Raw genomic sequence first — 19,239 nt, 5'->3', positions numbered from 1 at the left:
TTCCCAGCAGGGCCAGCCACCGGCCTTCCTCCCACAGGGCGGGCGGCAGGGAGCCTGGGCAGTGTTGGCTGCCCTCCCCGACGGCGCTCCAGTGGGCCTGGCCTGCAAACCCTGGGCAGTGGGCCATGGGCAGCGTGGAAATCAGGGCCTCAGGACTCGTTCCCTGTGCCTAACCCAGAGGCCCTGGCACAACAGCCCCGCGCCCAGGAGGTTCCTGCAGAAACGCCACCGTCCAGGCCGCCAGGAAGGCAGAAGAGAGTGGGAAACAGAGGGACTGGGGAGTGGGACATGGTCTTCTTCTTCCACCCATAGTCACCCCTCCTCCAGGCCCTCAAGTAACCCTGGGCACCCTCTCTGCCCCCCACCAGGACCTGGGCCCACGCAAGTCCTGCTGGGCCCTGGGAGACAGGAGAGGCCCCGCCCAGGGCGTCAGGCCTCGTCCTGCAGTCACAGCACTGAACGGGGGAAGATTTCTGCAGCCCCAGGTTGTCCTCGCCTCGGGGAGCTCCCACGTTCACGGTCCAGAAACACTCATTCCTTCAGGAGACCCACCCATCGCGGGGAATTTGTTTGTTTGTTTTATAGACTCTAGCCCCAAGGAACTGTGGAAAGATGTCCCTTTCTCACGCCAAGATGAAGGCCCTGGCTGGGCAGCTCAGTTGGCCAGAGCATCTTCTGGACACACTAAGGTTGCGAGTTGGATCCCCGGTCAGGGTACATACAAGAAGCAGCCGAAGCATAAATAAGTGGAACAACAAATCAGGGTTCCTTCTCTCTCTCTCTCCCTCTTGGTCCCCCCCACACACACACACACAAACTTCTCTCAAAAAAACCACCAATAAATAAAAATTAAAAACAAGACAAAGATGAAGGCTACACTCCCCAGCTGTCTCCCAGCTGCTCTGCAGGGCAGCTCCCCACGCTCACCGAGCAGCGGAAGCCTCCCCGGGGAGTGCTGGGAGGTCAGACAGGAGGTCAGTGTCGCCCACTGGGGTCAGGACAGTCCTTCAGGGCAGGATGCTGAAGACCCAGAGAAACGTCTGCTGAAGCCAAGAACAGACGCCTTTTCTTTCGCGGGACATGGAGCTACCCCGCCTCCCCCGTCCCTGACCTTAGGCTGCAGCTCTCCAAACCCACTCTCCCCCACACAACGGGGGAGTCAGGGGTGCCACCTTCCCAACTTTGCTCTGAGAACAAAGATAAGGGAGAACTCAGCTCCTCCCTTCAGCTGCTGCCGCTGCGAAAACCTCTGAGTCGCTGATCCCTCCCAAGCGGGGACCACAGTCCATAGTCCTGGGGCTTTATCAGCGACTGCCTCCCTGGCATGTAGCAGGCGACACAGCCGGAGGCTCCGCGGCCTGTCTGTCTGACCGGAGCACCCTGCTCTCTCCCCATCTGCTCCTGCAGGACCAGGGAATGTGGGATTATCAGGCAGAAGAATTCTTTGTGTCTTAAGTCCCAATCTAAATGGCTACTCTTTGCGGGCAGAAACATGTCTATCATGACACTGCCTGGTCATAATCATTGGAAAAGAGTGGTCCAGGACAGAAGGGGCTGGCACAAAATACTCAAAGTGATGAAAAGCAAGGACCTACAACCACGATGACTCTACCCAGCAAGGCTATTATTTAGAATTGACGGAGAGAGAAAGAACTTCCCAAATAGCCTGGCCAGCGTCGCTCAGTGGCTGAACACTGACCTATGAACCAGGAGGTCACAGTTCGATTCCAGTCAAGGCACATACCTGCATTGCAGGTTCCGTCCCTAGCCCCAGTCAGAGTGCATGTGGGAGGTAACCAATTGATATGGCATTCTTTCATCGATGTGTGTATTTTTTCCTCTCTCCCTCTCGCCCTTCCACTCGTCCTAAAAATCAATAGAAAAATACCCTCAATTAAGGATTAGCAAAAAAAAAAAGAAAATGGCAACAGCTACATACCTATGAAATGTAAACGGATGAAATGCTCTAATCGAGACACAAATGGCCCAGGTGGTGTGGCCCAGTGGTTAAGCATCAACCTACGAACCAGGAGGTCACGGTTCAATTCCCAGTCAGAGCACATGCCTGGGTTGTGGGCTTGTTCCCCAGTAGGAGGCATGCAGGAGGCAGCCGATCAATGATTCTTTCTCATCTTTGATGTTTCTATCTCTCTCTCCCTCTCCCTTCCTCTCTGAAATCAATAAAAAAATATTTAAAAAAACACACAATATAAACGAACAAAAGAGAGAGGAGCTCATAGACACAGAACAAATTGATGGCTGCCAGATGGGAGGGGGGTTGAGGGGCTGGGTGAAAAACGTGAAGGGACTGAGAAGCACACATGGGTAGTTACAAAGCCTTCATAGGATGTAAAGCGCAGCGTAAGGAACGTAGTCAATCATGTAACTGGTATCGTGCCAGGTGGTGCGAGACGCATGGAGGGGCGATCACTTTGTAAGCTACATAAATGTCTAACATGCTGTGCACTCGAAGCTAATACACTATTAAATGCCAACTGCCATTGAAATTTTGTCTTAATTAAAAGAAAAAGCCAGCCGGGGACAGAGTTTAGTGGTGAACAGAGTCAGATGGCTAAGGGATTGCAAGATCAGACCTGCACGTCTCCACGGGGCAGCCCCGAGAAGATAAGGGTGATTCCATGGAAAGCGTTTCGGGGGTGGGTACAGGAGAAGCTGACCGCAGGCAGTGGAATGAGGAAGAGGGTGAGGACGTGGACACAGATCACAAAACGGTGTACAGGGGTGAGGAACACTTGAGCATGCTCATTTCGTGACGGGAAGAATCAGTGGAGAGGGAGGGGGAGGGAAGAGAGGACAGGGGGTGGAGGAGGTGGGGGAGTAGAGGAGCCAGAGCACAAACAGGGGGGCCCAGGCTTTGCTTCTGCCCAGTGACACTTGTAGGTGACAGGACGCTGAAGCAGCCGTTTTCCTCTGGGAAGTGGAGGCAGAACCATCTGCTGAGAGAAGGGGAGGAACGGGTGGGAGGGAGCGGAGGAGAGCGGACGGTGAGGAGTCAGCAGGGGGTCGGAGAATGAAAGTCCCTGGGCTGTTCCTGGGCAGAGTGGCTCATGTCAGACCACAGGCTGTGAGCTGGGCTGGGGAGGAGGTAAGAGCCCACACCCAGGAGCTGGCGACCAGAAGGCCAGGCAGGAGGCCGTGCCGGGAGCACAGGTGAAGGCGCAAGGAGGACGTGGAGGGTCAAACGCTGGAGTGTGACATTTCAGACGTGGAGCTGCTCCCGGGGCCGTGGATGTCCGTGTGTTACAATAGGGGTGGGGAGGTGAGGGAAGGGAGAGTTACAGTCAGAATGAGGAAGGACCAAGCCAGGGCGTCAGGCAGACTTCTCACCGCAGTCGGAGAAGGCACTGGGGTGATGGTGGGGGGGGGACCGGAGACGGTCGGACCGGAGCCCAAGTCCTCAGTGAAAGAATTAGCAGACCAAGGGAAGAACACGGGAATCTGAGTGGCAGGAGGCCCAGAGGAAGCATCTTTGTACAGAGATGGAAGGAAAATGTCTAGATGTGGCCATGAGCATAAAAGTAATGCTGCCCCCACCTGGCTGGCGTAGCTCAGTGGTTGAGCCTCCACCTAATGAACCAGGAGGTCATGCTCGATTCTGAGTCGGGGCACATGCCCGGGTTGCAGGCTCGTTTCCCAGCAGGGAGTGTGCAGGAGGCAGCAGATCGATGATGTTTCCATCCCTCTCTCCATCTCCCTTCCTCTGTGAAATCAATAAAAATATATTTTTAAAGATTTTTCTGCAGTCTTGCTTATACTATTCAGGTCCCTTGATAGTCACATCTATGAAAAGCCAGGAAGATGTGAGTCTGTGAGGCTGATACTAATGGATAAGGGATGGGGTAAAAGCAAAAAAACAAACAAAAAACAACAAAAACGTAAAATATTTACCTGGTACTTCCCCTGCACAGACCCACCCACTTGGCACGTATTACAAAGGAAAGGTTGGCTTGTGTTTGAGAAAGGGACCAGTTCAAGGTCCAAGGCACGAACACACAGTCCCTGTGATGTGCCTCTTGGCCCCGCCCACTGCCCCCTCGTCCAGCTGAACTGGAGTCTGGGAGGTGTGCTAACAGAGGGGCTCACCCCACCAGCCAGACTGTCTTCTCCCCTCAGCCCAGATCCACCCATCCCGTTCCTGCCTGTCTGACCTGGGCACCCTGGTTCAAGAAAAGGTTTCTCTCTTCACATGGACCATGTCTTGATTACACATCAGAAAAGAAACAAGTCACACATTTCTCAGAAACTGAAATTTTATAAAAAGGCCTTTTTCTCTTATATCCATAAAATGATATAATTTTTCCAAGTATAGAAATATGTCATAAATTATACAGAATGTTCCTTAATTACAGTTCAATGCAACTTGGTACTTTCCTCCCTCCCTAAAAAATGAGAGAGAACCAAAAAAATAATATATAACTGTATATATATATATAGATAAATTTATATTTATATAATAGACAAACCAAATATGAAAAAAAATCATTTCCTCTTTGGTATAAAAATCAGACTCTCACCTTGAGACACACAAACAGACATGATGTTGGGTTTGTAAACGGTGTGGCCCTAAGGGATTTCCCTGTCGAGCTCCCGCCCCCATCGGAGGCCCACCCACCCTGCCTCACCGCAGCCCCGTGGGGCTCCACGTAATGGAATGTCCAAGGTCTCTGTACCCCACGCCCAGCCCGCACCATTCCTGAGGACCCCCTCCACCAGAGACGAGGAAAGGATTCTTCCCACGATGAATGGAGGAAGGAGAGGTGCCGAGGCTGCCACCAGCCCCGTTGGGGCCCCTGTTTGCCCGAAGGGAGAAGCACAGGCCAGCTTCCCCTTTCAGGGCCCCTCAGGTCCTGGGGTACAGGTGCAGGAAAATGCCAGATGAGGCGGGAGAAGGGAGTCAGAGGGGCTCTGCTAATGGACTTGAGTCTACATTTAAAATGAAACAAAATCTTTTTCTAGGACTAAACTTCATACCCAGCTCTTGGACGGAGAATGACAGGGCCACTGTCCCAGGCTCCAGCCCAAGGCCAGCAGGACTGAGGAAACCGCGAGTTGATATGTGAGTGTGTTGGGGGAGGGGGCAGCTCTTCACTCCCAAGGTGAGGCAGGAGACCGGCCCAAACCCTCCTCTCTTCTTCAGGCACCCTCTGGCTAACAGGCACCTCCCTCCTGGTCAGCCTCACCGCCCTCAGCCCCTGGAGGGCCCGCCCAGAACTGCAGCTCCTCCCAAACCACTCCACACTGCCAGGTGGGCACCCGTGTGCGCCAGCCTCCTCTGTTCCAGGAGAGTTAAGACACCGACCACAACATAGAAGTCACTTAGAGGCCTCCTCCACTTGCCAAATAAAAAAGACAAAACCAACTAGACACAAACACAAACCAAGGAGAGACATACCCGACGTGAGGGGCCCAGAGGCCCCAACCGGTCTCTGGCTTCCCGGCATGATACATTCGTATGTAATTCAGGAGCAGGGCCTCGAGGGCCCCTGGGGACGGGGAGTAGAAAAATACAGAGACTCGAGTCTCCCTGTGGGCTCCCAGGCAAGGCAGGGGCAGACCCAATCTCTCAGTTTCTTCTGTTTTTGGTTCCACATCTGGTCCCCCCAGGGCTGGTTCCAGATGCCAAGCCCCGACTCTGCTCGAGGCCTGCCCCTCCACCCTCCCAGCTGGCGGGAGGGCCCCTGGCTGGAATGTCCCAGACGCTTCTGGTGGGGCCAGCAGGACAGAGTCCACCAGGGGAGATGCCTGGGAGAGGCAAGGCAGGAGGACCTGCAGCTACGACACGGTCCTCTCGGTGGCCGGCCCGCCCTGTGAACTCTGATCACTGGCACGGGGCAGAGAGGTCCCAGCCCTCACCCCTTGAGGGGCTTGTCGGCGCCCCCACTGGGACTGCTGGCGCTGTCACTCTTCTTCCTGCGCAGGCTCTCGATCCAGCTGGAGCTGGAGCGGGTGGTAAAGCTGGAGAGCGCCAGGGAGCTGAGCCGCATGTTCTTGCCCGACATGATGAGCTCCCCGAAGCCCTCCTGGTGGGAGAAGGCGTAGCCGGAGCGCCGGGACCCCGTGCGGCCCACCCGCCGCATGCAGCGGTGCTGGGCCTTCTGCTTCTTCCTCACCAGCTGGGTGTAGCGGACCTGGCGGGAGGGGGGGGGCAGGAGGAAGGAGCGGCCGTCAGTGTGGCTGCGTCAGACACCACCACTGAGAAGGGACCCAGAGCCCCCAGGACAGGACAGTCTGGGGACCACCACCGACACGTGAGGCACGAAGCCCAAAGCCGCAGCTGCGTGCGTGTGTATGCCAGAAGGGCTTCCAGGCAGCCAGCTGCTCACCGTGTCGGAGAGGTCGGGCTTCAGGTTCAGCTTGAGGAATCGGAAAGCGACCACAGGCAGGATGCAGACGACCGTGGTGAGCGCGATGGTCAGCCACACCGTGGGCTGGGCCAGGGTGTTCTGCGCGTTACCTGAGAACGCAGAGGAGTCAGGGGCCCTGGGAGTCACAGGGTGGACGCCCGCCCCCACCCCCCAGGCTCACAGCCTAAGTCATCCTGGCTTCCGGCTCCGCCCTGCTCCCCATAGAGGTAGCTCCAAATTTGACTCTCGCTCCAAACTCCCCCCAAAACTTCAGGCCTGTTTCTCTAATGGCCTTAGTTGACGTCACTGTTGAACCTCTAATGGGCATCTCCGTTTCTAACGGCCAAAAGTGAGCTATCGTTCCCTCCACCCCAACCTGCTCCATGTGCCCCGCTCCAGAAAGGCCACCTCCCATTCCGCTGCCACCACAAAAGCCCAGGAGCCAACTCTGACTTCTCCCGCACACTGCTCCTCCCATCTGTCGGCTCTACTCCCAAAATGCCCATGGCTCCTGCCACTGTTCGCTGTACTGCCAGCCACCACTGCCCTCACCCGATTACTGCTGGCGCCGCCTTTCCCTCTCCACTTTATCACAGTAAGAGTGATCCTTTAAAACGTGTCAGCTTATGTATCTATTAACTTATAAACCGTGTGTCTCTCTCACTGAAATGTGAAACCCAGGATTCTGCCTGTTTTGTTAACTGCTGCATCCCCAGCATCCAGAATAGGGGCTGACCGAAGGCCCACTGGCGAGTAAATGAAAAGATCTCAAGAAAATGCCAAAAGTGCAAATGCATCTTTCACCTCCTGCCTCCCAACCAGCCCGTTTGCCACCCACCACAGCCACTTTGTCCCCGGTTCTGAACAGCCGCACACTCAGTCCCTGCAGTAGCTTCCTCAGTGGCCACCACTGCGATTCATCTTTCTGACGTAATCCCTCGCTGTCATTCCCCACTCTCTCCTCCTCAAAAAACAAAAAGCCCCGGCCAGCTTGTCTCAGTGGGCTCAGCGCTGGCCTGTGGACCGAAGGGCTCCAGCTTCGATTCCCATCAAGGGCACGTACCTGGCTTGCAGGCTCCTCCCCGGCCAGGCCCTGGGCAGGAGGCAATCAATCGATGTGTTTCTCTCACATCGATATTTCTCTGTCTTTCCCTCTCTCTTCCACTCTCTCTAAAAATCAATGGAAAAATATCTTCGGGTGAGGATTAGAAATAAAAATAATAACAATTATTCTAATAATTTAAGAAAAAAAAAGGCTCCTGGCACGTCAGATGCAAACCTGACAGCCTGGCATTCTGACGCTTGAATGTCCGACCGTCCACGGCCTCTCTTCCACTGTTCTCAGTGGGGGTTCCCCGCCGCCCTGGCTGGGGCTCTCTCCCTGCCCGAGAAACAAGCGGCCCTTTCACACTTCCAGCTCCCTGACTTGGAACCCGACTCCCCGATCCTGGCACCGCTCACAGCAGCCTCCTGTGTGGGACTCTCCCTGACCACCCCACAGGCAGTCACTCTGCTGACCATGACGCCTGCCAGCCCTTGTCCCCCTTCGGGCCTGACCGCGTACAGCCTAGCAGGGCTGTGCTTCACGTTCATGGGCATGGAGCCTCTGAGGGCAGCACCGGGGTCAGACACACCCCGCCTTCCCCTAGCACCTTGTAGACCTGGTACCTGAGGAGCACCCAGTCACTGCTCGCGGAGCGCAGATGGCTACCTGCCCTGTGAGTCCCAGGACAGTCGTGACACCCCAGTGATTCCGGGGGAAGCCAGAGACTCACCCACAAACCGGAACTGGTTGGGAAACATGTCGAAGAGCCCGTTGCTGTGCATGGCAAAGAGAATGGCAAAGTAAACAGCCACGCTGCCCCAGATGAAGAAGTGGTTGATGGCCGTCCAGTAGCCCGTATCCAGCCCAATCTGCAACAAGCAGGAGCTGTCACAGGCAGAAGGAGGAGCACCCCAAAACCTGTCCCTTCCCAGAAACAGAACTGCCGTGCCCAGGGCGGCCCCAGGACAGGAGGCTCACTCCTTCCAGAGGTGAGGGCGGGTCCCCAACTGCCTCTGACCTGCACGCTGACCACAATGACCAGTGACGTGGCCACGGTGACTGCAAAGGACTGGTAGTCGGCCAGCTGGGTGCCGTCGGCCCGGGCGGCCTCAGCCAACACCCCGTAGGGGACGAAGAACATGAGGACGGAGGTGTAGATGCCCTGGGCGATGCAGATGAAGAATTCCCGCTTGTTGAAGAGGAGGTTTAACTGGCCCGGCTCGTACAGCTTAGGGTACTCCATGCTCCGCTGCTCGGGGACGTCCTGTGTGGGGAGCCCAGGTCACACACGAGGCCTCAGCAGCGCCATTCTGACTGGGCAGACTCTGTCCCTGCCTCCTGCTTTCTAAGTTCTTTGGCACAAGAGCTAACTTCCAGCCAACTGCCCCCGATCAGTCTTTGCTCAGCCACCCAGGGGAGTCACAGGTCAGCGGTGGCTGAGAGGAAGAACACTCCGCCAGCTGGGAAAAGGCCGTGCCAGGGCCACAGGCAGAGGGCACACGTCACACGCCCATGACTGTCAGCGTGACTCCTCACAGCAATGTCTCTCTCCCCATCCTGCGTGATCATCACACTCCCCGTACCTGATCGAAGACCCCCATGGCCAGGACTGGGAGGGAGGTATACACAATGTTGTAAAGGGTGATGAAATACTGGTCATAGACGGTCTGGAAAGAAAACGGGGAGAGAGAGGAAAGAATATGTCACCCTTCTTCACTACAAACCAGGCAGAGGAAAACGGCGATGTGGTGTATATGGAGCCCCAAGGAATTTTCTGGAAGTCGCGCCCACTCCTTCAATAAGCATTTTTTAAATGCATGAACCAGAAAAAGCTAGGCCCTAAGGGATTAAGCTTTGAACAGAACAGATACAATCTCTGCCCTAAGGAACGTACAGACAGACACGCCAGTGGACTACGAGCTCACTACCTGGGCTGAGAAGCCGCAGAAGAAGCCAAACCAGAAGTGGACCATGGTGAAAGCAAAGTTCTTGTAGAAGAAATAGCAGAGGAACTTGCACATGCGCAGGTAGGACCAGCGCCCGTGCACCAGCAGGAGGCGCTGCAGAAACTTGAACTGGGAGAAGGCGTAATCTGAGGCCAGGACAGCCTGGATCCCTTCTTGCCCGCTGATGCCCACACCAATGTGAGCCGCTGCAGAGACAAGAGGGGACACGAGGGTGAAGATGGCCACACACCTGAGAATCCCACCAACTCAGAGCCCCGTCCCCCCTTAGTCTTCCTTGGTCCCCAACCTCAGGGGCCCCTCCCTCCACCTTCCCACCCAACCTACACATCTACACACGACACTCACTTTTGATCATGCTGACATCATTGGCTCCATCCCCAATGGCAAGCGTCACGGCCTTCTTGTACTTCTTCACCAGTTCCACCACCTGCGCCTTCTGCAAGGGCGTCACCCGGCAGCAGATGACAGCTTTGCAGGCACAGGCCGTCTCCAAAAACTCCAGCTCCATGTCGGCCTCCAACGCATGGGCCTGCGACACAGAGAGCCTGAGGGGCCCTGTCTTCCCCAGGAGAGACCTGGGCGTCAGCCTCGCCCCGTCCCCTTAAAGACCACAGCCCCCCAAAGTCGAGGGAAATCAAAACAAGGTAAGACCTAAACGCCATTCGGAGAGAAGTGCTCTCTGGAAAAACACTGCCCAAACTAAGGATGGCGACACTCACCAGACTGTGTCCATTGATGACCAAGGCGTACTCCCCGGCCACGGCCTCCAGGACAGAGGTGAGCTTGGGGGAGGAAGGGTTCCCGTGGTAGGTGAAGCCGTTGCCGACGGTGCGGGACGGGTCCACCATCTTCTCCCGCGCCTTCCTGCGGAGGGATAACGGGACCGTGGTCACCCTGGACAGGAGCCGGGATTCCGGCCCAATCAGGGTCCAGGAAGGACTGCCCGACCCATGTTCACAACATGGGGCACCCGCCGGCTCGGGCCCGTTTACCTGAGCTCCTCCCGCACCTCCAGGACGGTGTGGCCAGTGACCACGAACACCTCGGACATGTCGTCCGTCAGCATCTTGCAGGAATAGCCAATGTTCACAGCCGTCTCTACCAAGAGAGAACGCAGGAGCTACGAGCAGGCCCCCAACAAAGTCAGCGCCTCTCCCGCCTGACGTCCTGGGCTCATGCAGGACCCGAGGGGCTGCCGTCCAGATGCCACCGCCTCTGCCCACTGGGCTCTCACCCTGTTTGTCCCCGGTGAGCACCCAGATCTTGATGTTGGCCAGTGTCAGGAGGGCTATGGTCTCCGGAACCCCTTGCTGAAGCTTGTCCTCAATGGCCGTTGCGCCCAGCAGCTGAAATACCACAAGGGTCCCTGGCACGAGTCCCAGACCGAGCCTCCCTGGCTCACCCTTGGCCCCGTCCGTAGCCCGTACCATCATGTCGCTCTCAATCTCCTCGTACACGCTGGCCAGCCTGTCCTCCCGGCTGTCCTGGGCCAGGCTGGCCTGGAGCCGCCTGTCCGCCCACTCCTCGTAGTGCTCTTCGTCCAGGTCCTTGTAGGCCAGCACCAGGGTCCTCAGCCCTTCCCCTGCATATTCCTGCAGGCAGAGTCAAGAACGTCACCCCTCGCCCCCCCTCCACACGGCGAGTAGTAGAGCCGCGGGGTCCGTCCTCGCCTCACATTCAGGTGGTCGGTGGTGCTGTTGAGCAGCTCCTGGGTGGAGGGGTGGAGCCTGTCCAGCAGGATCGTGTCAGCCCCTTTGCAGTACAGTCGGATCTTCCCCTCTGGGTTTCGCACTGAGTGAGGAGGGGGAGGAAGGCCCGGAGAAGCTCAGGCAGGTGCAGGCCCCAACGCCAACGTATCAACAAGGGTCCCCCGGCACACCTCGCCCCATTCCACACATGCCAGCTGCCCCGCGCCCTCCAGCGCCCGGGCCTGGCCTCACCTATGACCGACATCCGCTTCCGGATGTTGTTGAAGTCCAGGATGGCCAGCAGCTGGTAGGTGACGGCTGTGCCCAGCTCATGGACAGTGATGGTCTTGGGGGTGCGAGAGCGGAACACGAAACCGAAGTTCCTGGCTGCAGTGACCAGGGCCCCCTCGTCCGGGGACTGGGCTTTGTAGTACAGCTCCCCTGGGTGGGAGGAAGGACACACGTGGTGTGAGTGGCCACCCTCTCAGCCCCGTGTCCCACCCAGGGAGCCCCGGGGCGGCCGCCGTGCAGAGCAGTCCCCACGCTGAAGGCCCGAGTCGGTAGGCGAGAGCGCAAGCCAGCTCTGCACTCACCTTCGTTCTTTTCCTCTGACATGACAGTATGACACAGGGAGAGGAGGCGGAAGAACTCGTGCACGTGGGGGTCCCCCATCTTAACAGCCTCCAAGAGGGTGGGGTCCCAAAATAAGAACTTCTGGTCGGCCAGAGGATTGAAGGAGAAGTCGACGGGTTCAGGCCTCTGTGGCAGGTAAGGGGGCAATCAGGAAAGGGTGGGTCACCAGGCAGCACCCCAGGAAAGGTGCTGTCCCCACCCTGCTGTTCCCCGCCCTCCAACTCTCAGGAGGAGAGCTCAAGATCCTGCCCGCTGTGGACCTCAAAATCCCCAGCTACCAATTCTTCCTTGAAATACACATTCCTCCACGCAGCTTCCACCTCCTGACGAGGTAACACCTCGCTCCAACTACACCAACTGTTACTGGCCAGGCCCCGTTTAACTGGCAAACAGAATACACAGAACCACTGTGGAGGCTGCACCTACCTCTCCCACTTCAGCTTTGTGTCCCAGGACATCGAACACATCACCTGCACACAGCCAGGACGAGAGCCACATCAGAGCTAGCGTGCCCTCCGAGCAAGGGGAGAAACCTCCAACACCACCCCCGCCCCCCGCAGGCACCCGAAACCCACAACCCGAATTGCTGAGCAAATGTCACACAGATTCACACGCTGACTCAAAGGACAGGTGGCAACAGGCACCCTGGATCCTTGGAACCCCAGGACTAAAGGTCATGGCACCCACTGCTCCCCATCCCGCCCCTGGGGCCCCGCCCCCACCGCTTGCCTCCCGGGGCAGCTCCTGGTTTCCAGCCTTCCCCCAAGGGCTCCCAAGCCTCCCTGGGGTGCCTCTCACCCTTTGGGCCTACACAGCAGACAAGGCCTCACACACTGGCCCTCAGGCCTGAGTTAGTACAGGAAGCAGTTGTAAGAACTCCCTCTGCATAAAAGTCAGACCCCACACACCCTGCCCCAAGCCATCCCAGCAGCTCAGCCACAGGCCCTGCCACAGGGCCACACTGGAAAGACCACGGTCACATTCCAGACTCACAAGGCCCCTGAACAGCAGCACAGGTGAGTCTAGCACTCCACGGGGCAGCCAAGATCCAGGCTGGCCCGGGCGCCCCTGCAAACAGGAACTCCCCCACCGCCTAGAGCCGAGGCCGAGGCCGGGGAGAGGTCAGCAGGCAGGAGGGAAGCCCGGTCAGTGTCTGCTTCCGACATGGGACCCCGAGTGGACCCTTTCAAGGCCCCCCGGGCCCCAGTAGGAAAGAACTAAAGACCCAAATGCCAAGTCAGCTGTGGGAGCCCTGGGACCACTCTCCTTCCGGGCGAGAGGCGAGCCCCGTCCCGGCGGCGCCTACCGTAGCTGCGGCCGTTGACGGAGCACTTGCTGAAGACCATGATGTTCTGGGTGAGGGTGCCCGTCTTGTCGGAGAAGATGTACTCCACCTGGCCCAGCTCCTCGCTCAGGGTGGTGGTGCGGGCCTCCGCGGGCGTCCGCTTCCTCGTGCAGAACATCTTCTTGTCCCAGTTGATGAAGTAGCTGTGGCCCAGGCGAATGACCTCCACACTGCACAGGAGACAGGGGGTGAGGCTGGGTGGGGCAGGGAGGCGCCCCGGCTGGTGACACCTGGGCACGGGCACCTGGGCGGGGCAGGGCGAGGAGAGCCTGGCGGAGGAGCCAGCCACGGACAGCCGGCAAAGGACGTCCCCGACCCGACCCTCTGATGCTCTCCAGACAAAACAGTGCCAAGGGTCCGGGCAGCGGGGCAGACAGCACAGGCAGAGGAGGAAGAGGGGCTGGAGACAAGGCATTCGGCCAGTTCTTACCTCAGGACTAACAATACAGAAACCATGCAGAGAAAACAAGAGAAAGTGCGAGAGGAACGGGAGAGAAAAGAGAGAGAAAAGAGAGAGAGATAATGAGGGTCTGCGCCTGCCACGCAACACACGTGCCACCACAGGGGCCTCAGTGCGGGGGGAGCCAGGAAGGTGCTCGGCCCGCTCCTCAGTGGCCACACGCAGCCGACACTCCTTCCACCCGGCTCGGGGCTCCGAGCCCACCCCGACTCTGTGGCTTTCAGAGAGAACATGAGGCCACGAGACGCTGGCTCCGGAAGGCAGGGGGGACCTCAGAGACCTGGGCAATGCTTTCAGTTCACGGGGCCGTGGTGTTTTCAACATGCCAAGGCCTGCTCGCACCCTCTTCTCGGCTGGCGTTTCCTTTGGGAGGTGGACCATCGGGGTTCTCAGAAAAGGGCCTGTGTGAGGTCCAGTGCAGCCAAGCAAGGGGGCTCCGGCTGGCACCCTGCTTCTGACTCGAGGCTGCTCTCGGGACCCAGTTACTAGGCAAGCGCTGCGCCAGCTGGGAATGCCCTCATGGCCGTTCTCACACTCAGCTGATGAAGCGCCGCCCCGGCCTCCGTTTCCCCCAAACACACACACCGGGAGCTGGATGAGACTCGGAAAGAAAACTCTCTCAGGCAGCTACTGTGGGCCTGAATGCAAACACCGAACAGCAAGGCCCAAAGACGGAAACATAATTAGGCTGGAGGCCAGAAAACCCCTAAGCGAGTCCTGAAGAATAGAGCTACAGTGACAATGACAGACAGGCTACCACCCAATATTTGTAAAGTAACTTAATTTCTCAGCTATTTTCCAGTCCCGTATCTTCTGTCCCGGCATCCCTGTGGAGAAGGTGGACCAGGTACTGTTGTTCCCACTTTACATGAGAAAACAGGCCTCGCGTGACTGTGGATTTACCCGTGTCACGTAACTAAGGAGACAGCAGGACCAAACCACAGGCCCGAGTCTCCTCTTAATGTTGTAGGGGAGCCCTCAGCACAGGAACTCGGTCTCCTACCACTGCCACGGGCACTCGGATTCGGGGGCCGGTGGGGAGATGGGAGGACCATCTGGGAATCTGTATGAACAGAGCTATGGCATATGGGAAGAGTTCTCAGACTCCATAAAGCATTTCCTTAAAAAGGTGCAGGTTCACTTAACTCAAGTGCAAGGCACTAAGTACAAAACTTCTCTCTCGGCCACTCTTCCTTCCTCTTCCTGTTCATTCTCACTGGGCCAGCCCTTGCTAACAGCTCCCTCAGGCATCCCAGACGTCTCCCTGATCCTATTCATGCACACCACTGTCTGCCAACACTTGAAATATGTAGATTTTTTATTTTTAGGAATCCTTTAATGGTTTACTAAGTACAAAGGTCAGAGGCAAAAATTCAAGACCCTCCACAATTGGTAACAAACTCATGTTTCCAGCTGCCTGCCCCACAGCCAAACTGTCCTGTGCCCATCCTAGGCTCCCACCTCTAAGCCCGTGTTTCTAGCCCTCTCCCGCAGGCTATCCTTTCACCCATCCCGGCCACCACTCAAAGCCCAGTTCAACCGCCACCTCTTCAGAGCTGTCCTCCCTGATTAGCTGTGCAGGGAACAATGCATGCCCTGGGCAGCTGTGCCTCCCCACACGGTATCTCAGTGTCTTACGAGGCTTGTCTCTCCCCTCCCCTAACGGTCTGCTGCTGTTGAATGCAGAGGCCATGTTCCATCTCTGCGTCCCCTGGCTGTACACATAAGCCTGTAGGCAGGTCTCCTAAAACACCTGTTCCCGTTTTGTGTTATAACGTGTTCACATCCTTCTTCCTTGCCTAGACTGAAGCGCCTAGAGCGAAGGAGATCCATTCCTACCTCTCCTTTGTATGTGCCACGCACCTAACCTGCTTCTTTGCACCAAGTCAGCATGCAACAAACATGTGACAAATGAGCAACAGTTTCCATCCTATACAGTCTGAAGTGCCAGGGAATGGTGGTGAAATTAGCTCTGCACACAAAGATAAACAAGGAACATAACATGTTCGCAGCAAAGGAAGAGGACGCCACATTCCCGCTCGAGGATTTCACCTTCACAGGTAAGAGAAGCGACAGCCCCAGCTCCCTGGAGAGACCCCAGGCATAGAAAGCAACATACCTGACATAGAGCGATATGGGCACGACGGTGTTGAGGATGATGATGTAGGACCAGAAGGAGAGGAAGCCAGAGAAAAAGGCACTGTCTACCGCCTCGTCCCAGGGCAGGTAGACCTGGAAGCGCATCCCGACCTCGTGCTCCCAAATGGCATTGCCAATGGCCAGGATCACCCCCATGCAGACCAGGAATCCAAAAATCTGGGGAGGAATGAGAAGCAGAGGTGAGGCTGCCGCCGAGGAAGCCCCCAAAATCAAGTGCGTCCCAGAAGGCCGTCACTCAGACCTGATCCTGCAAAAGCGCAGGCATGTTTTTTTGGTTAATCCTCACCGGAGGATAGTTTTCCACTGATTTTTAGGGAGAGTGGAAGAGAGAGGGAAAGACAGAGAGAAACATCGATGTGAGAGAAACACAACCGATTGGTTGCCTCCTGCACGCACTCCAACCAGGGCCTGGGCCGGGGAAGAGCCTGCAAACGAGGTACGTGCCCTTGATCGGAATCGAACCCGGGACCCTTCAGTAGCAGGCCAATGCTCTATCCACTGAGCTAAACCAGCCAGGGCCAGGCATCTTTAAAATGGTGGCACATGCCAGTGGGAAGCACCCAGAAGTGGCGACAGGTTCTAGTCTGCCACCCACATCACATGGCCTCCTCTCTGAACATTTCCCATCTGTCTGATGGGGAACCGAAATAGCTGTGCAGCTCCCCATCTGACACCCAGAACCCTAAGAGACCTCAAAGATGATAAAAGTGGGAAGCATTTGAGATCTTACTTCCTGATATGTCCACAATGTTGCTCAAATAAACTCTCATAAAAATTTTCCACAGGCTTTTATAAGAAGGAAAAGGGGATGAAAGAGGGGGAAAGCTGCTGTCAAAACTTCAGAAGAAACTTACTGGAAATCACCCATTTACTTGAGCTAAGCCTCCATACGCCAACAACGATGCCAAATTCCTGTCGTGCTCCTTATCTCACACAGATTGACCCCTGCCCCGCATTTTTAAAATATGTTTTTATTCATTTCAGAGCGGAAGGGAGAGGCAGAGAGAAAGAAACATCAATGATGAGAGAGAATCACTGATCGGCTGCCTCCTGCACGCCCCACACTGAGGATCCAAGCCCGCAACCCGGGCATGTGCCCTGACAGGGAATGGAACTGTGACCTCCTGATTCACAGGACGACGCTCAACCACTGAGCCATGCCAGCCGGGCATCCCCCGTTTTTTAAAACCAGGAAACAAATTGCATTTTCAGAAATGTAGATTTCTCGATAGCCAAAAATCTTATAAAACTTGCAGTCCTTGAAGAAGAATCCTAAGAGAATTTTGGAAGTTAAAAGAAAAAACATTGAGACCATTGTCTGATTTCAGACATCCATTTGCCAAGCTGTCTTCACTTTTTTTTGGTGGTGGTTCATTCTCAACCGAGGATATTTTTCCCACAGATTGTGAGAGAGAGAGAGAGAGTGGGAGGGAGGGTATAGAGAGGGAGAGAGAAACATCAATGTGAGAGAGACACATTGATTGGTTGCCTCCCACACGTGCCCAACTGACCGGGCCTGGATACTGAACCTGAAACCCAAGTGCATGCCCTTGACTGGGAATCAAACCTGCAACCCTTGGTGCTTGGGCCAAAGCTCTAACCATTTTACCCCACCGGCCAGGGCTGCCTTCACTCCCGATGCTTTGAACAAAACAGGAACCATCCTGGTACCCAAGAGCCACCAGGGGGCGATGCAAGCCTCTGCATGAGAGCCTTAAGAAGACCCTGACAAGGAGCTCAAATTTCTAGGCAACAAGAGAAGGATTCGGGAATTGCCAAGAACTGAAATAGAAACTTTTCCTTCCAGATCCTTCACTCTGGAAAGGCAGGGGAAGAGCCCCCATTAGACCCCGTTCTCCATCCTCCAAATGGAAATTTTTCTTTTCATTCCTTCTCCATCCCCATGAAGGCCTCCTTGTCCCAGGCAAAAGCAAACAGAAGGTCACATGCTACACTAAGTCATCATCATAACTGGAATCCAGAGAAAGGAAGACTTGTTTCAGCTTTAAGTTGTTGATTCATACACGTTTTTTAAAATAATATCTGCCGAGTCTAAAAGGAACCTGAAATAAACACTGCCTTTGAGTGGCTGACCTGCCAGTGGCTTTAAAGCCAAAACCTGAAGCTTGGCTACCGACCAGGGAGGAGAGATGGGAGCAGAGGGAGGACCAGGAGGGCACGGCAGGGACCGTGAGTGGGGACTTACCCAAAGCACCAGAGTATTCATTAGGCGATCGATGCTTGTTCTCTTGAATTTCGTCCTGCCGCTGTTCTGCATCAGCTTAGTATCCGGACCTGCAGAGGAAGAGGAAGGGCTAGGGAAGCCGAATACGGAACCTGCCTCTGGGCTCCGGCCCAGTCCCCAGACTACAGGACATCGGCGTGGAAGGGAGACACAGGCTGGATGGCCAGGGGGCCTGTCTTCAGGGCTGCAGGGTGTCCACCTTATTCATGGAGCCAGCGCCCTCAGCTTCCTGCCAGCCTCTGAGGCGGCTCTCGCCTGGCTTTCTCTGCGCCCGGAGGCCCACCTGCGAAGATGACCAGCCCGAAGCACCACTCTGTGTTCCGCAGCACGCAGCCCCGCAGCAGCATGTTCTGGTTGCTCAGGGGGAACTTGTTCTCCTTCCAGTAGAGCGTTCCACTGAATTTGTCCAGCTTGTTGTTGGGAGGTTCGCAGATCACCTCACCTGAACGGAAGACAAGAGCGCCACCGCTCAAGGTGCCATCTGTGGCTCGACCACGAGACAACAAAATAGAGGAAGCAGCGGAGGGAGAGGGTGTGAGGACCTGGGCCCATCCAGACACTGCTGGTCACTGTGAGCTGATGGGAAAGGAATGGGGCCACGTGAACTAATATTAAGAGTACACACACCCTTGGGCTCCTCCGTAATCCCACTTGGGGACTCTGTTCTACAGAAATAAGGGCACGGGTCACAATTTGTATTGAAGCATTATTTGAACAGAAAGACTAGACACAACCAAAGGGTCAGTGAATAGCTGAGTAAATTATGATACATCAATTCTATGTAACAATATGCAGCGATTGAAAATGAAGTAAATTTCTTTCTATAGTGATGTGGTAAGATAATGATGATGAAATTAATAGGTACAGGCAGGTTGCAGGGATTTGGGGACAGTATGATCCCACCGATTTATGTTTGTTTATAAACGGGAAAAAAGTATGAACGAAAACACATTCAAGTGCCTGTTAAGCTGACTATTTAGGAAGGTAGAACTAGAGGACAAGAGAGCTTTTTCCCGTGCATGCTGCTCAGTTTGTCTTGTTAAAGGAGTGTATAGCACACTGTTCTGAATTGAATAATAATTAAAAGTTGAAATTCTATCAATATGCACAGCCAGGAGGGAGTTATCACCCATGAAGATCTCTTGAAATGACCATTAATTAAAAAGTAAGTGGTAGTGCCCGACGGGAGTGGCTCAGTGATTGAGCATCAACCTATGAAGCAGGAGGTCATGGTTTGATCCCCTTCAGGGCACATGGCTGGGTTTCGGGCTCAGTCCCTAATAGGATGCATTCAGGAGGCAGCCGATTAATATTCTATCTCATCATTGATA

At 55.6% G+C, this 19,239-nt stretch overlaps 1 protein-coding gene across 4 annotated transcripts in view; it reads right to left on the bottom strand.

The window, feature by feature from the left end:
• Nucleotides 1-5,595: 5,595 nt before the first annotated feature.
• Nucleotides 5,596-19,239, bottom strand: part of ATP8B2 (ATPase, aminophospholipid transporter, class I, type 8B, member 2) — a 19,856-nt gene continuing 6,212 nt past the window's right edge. For all 4 annotated transcript variants that reach the window (XM_006775653.2, XM_006775654.2, XM_006775652.2 and 1 more), the window contains 19 exons: nt 18,192-18,350; nt 17,870-17,958; nt 15,623-15,819; nt 13,005-13,213; nt 12,125-12,168; nt 11,659-11,824; nt 11,318-11,506; nt 11,053-11,168; nt 10,805-10,969; nt 10,612-10,723; nt 10,370-10,475; nt 10,097-10,241; nt 9,723-9,906; nt 9,339-9,562; nt 8,994-9,077; nt 8,429-8,674; nt 8,141-8,279; nt 6,345-6,475; nt 5,596-6,149 (listed from right to left, as the gene is read on the bottom strand). In XM_006775653.2, coding sequence (XP_006775716.1) covers nt 5,871-6,149; nt 6,345-6,475; nt 8,141-8,279; nt 8,429-8,674; nt 8,994-9,077; nt 9,339-9,562; nt 9,723-9,906; nt 10,097-10,241; nt 10,370-10,475; nt 10,612-10,723; nt 10,805-10,969; nt 11,053-11,168; nt 11,318-11,506; nt 11,659-11,824; nt 12,125-12,168; nt 13,005-13,213; nt 15,623-15,819; nt 17,870-17,958; nt 18,192-18,350 — 2,984 coding nt within the window. In that variant the 3' untranslated portion in view covers nt 5,596-5,870. The remainder of the gene's footprint in view (nt 6,150-6,344; nt 6,476-8,140; nt 8,280-8,428; nt 8,675-8,993; nt 9,078-9,338; nt 9,563-9,722; nt 9,907-10,096; nt 10,242-10,369; nt 10,476-10,611; nt 10,724-10,804; nt 10,970-11,052; nt 11,169-11,317; nt 11,507-11,658; nt 11,825-12,124; nt 12,169-13,004; nt 13,214-15,622; nt 15,820-17,869; nt 17,959-18,191; nt 18,351-19,239) is intronic.

The sequence above is a fragment of the Myotis davidii genome, unplaced genomic scaffold, assembly GCF_000327345.1.
Source record: "Myotis davidii unplaced genomic scaffold, ASM32734v1 scaffold208, whole genome shotgun sequence".
NCBI lineage: Eukaryota > Metazoa > Chordata > Mammalia > Chiroptera > Vespertilionidae > Myotis > Myotis davidii.
The sequence above is the reverse complement of the archived record's forward strand: the minus strand, read 5'-3'. Positions and strand labels throughout refer to the sequence as shown.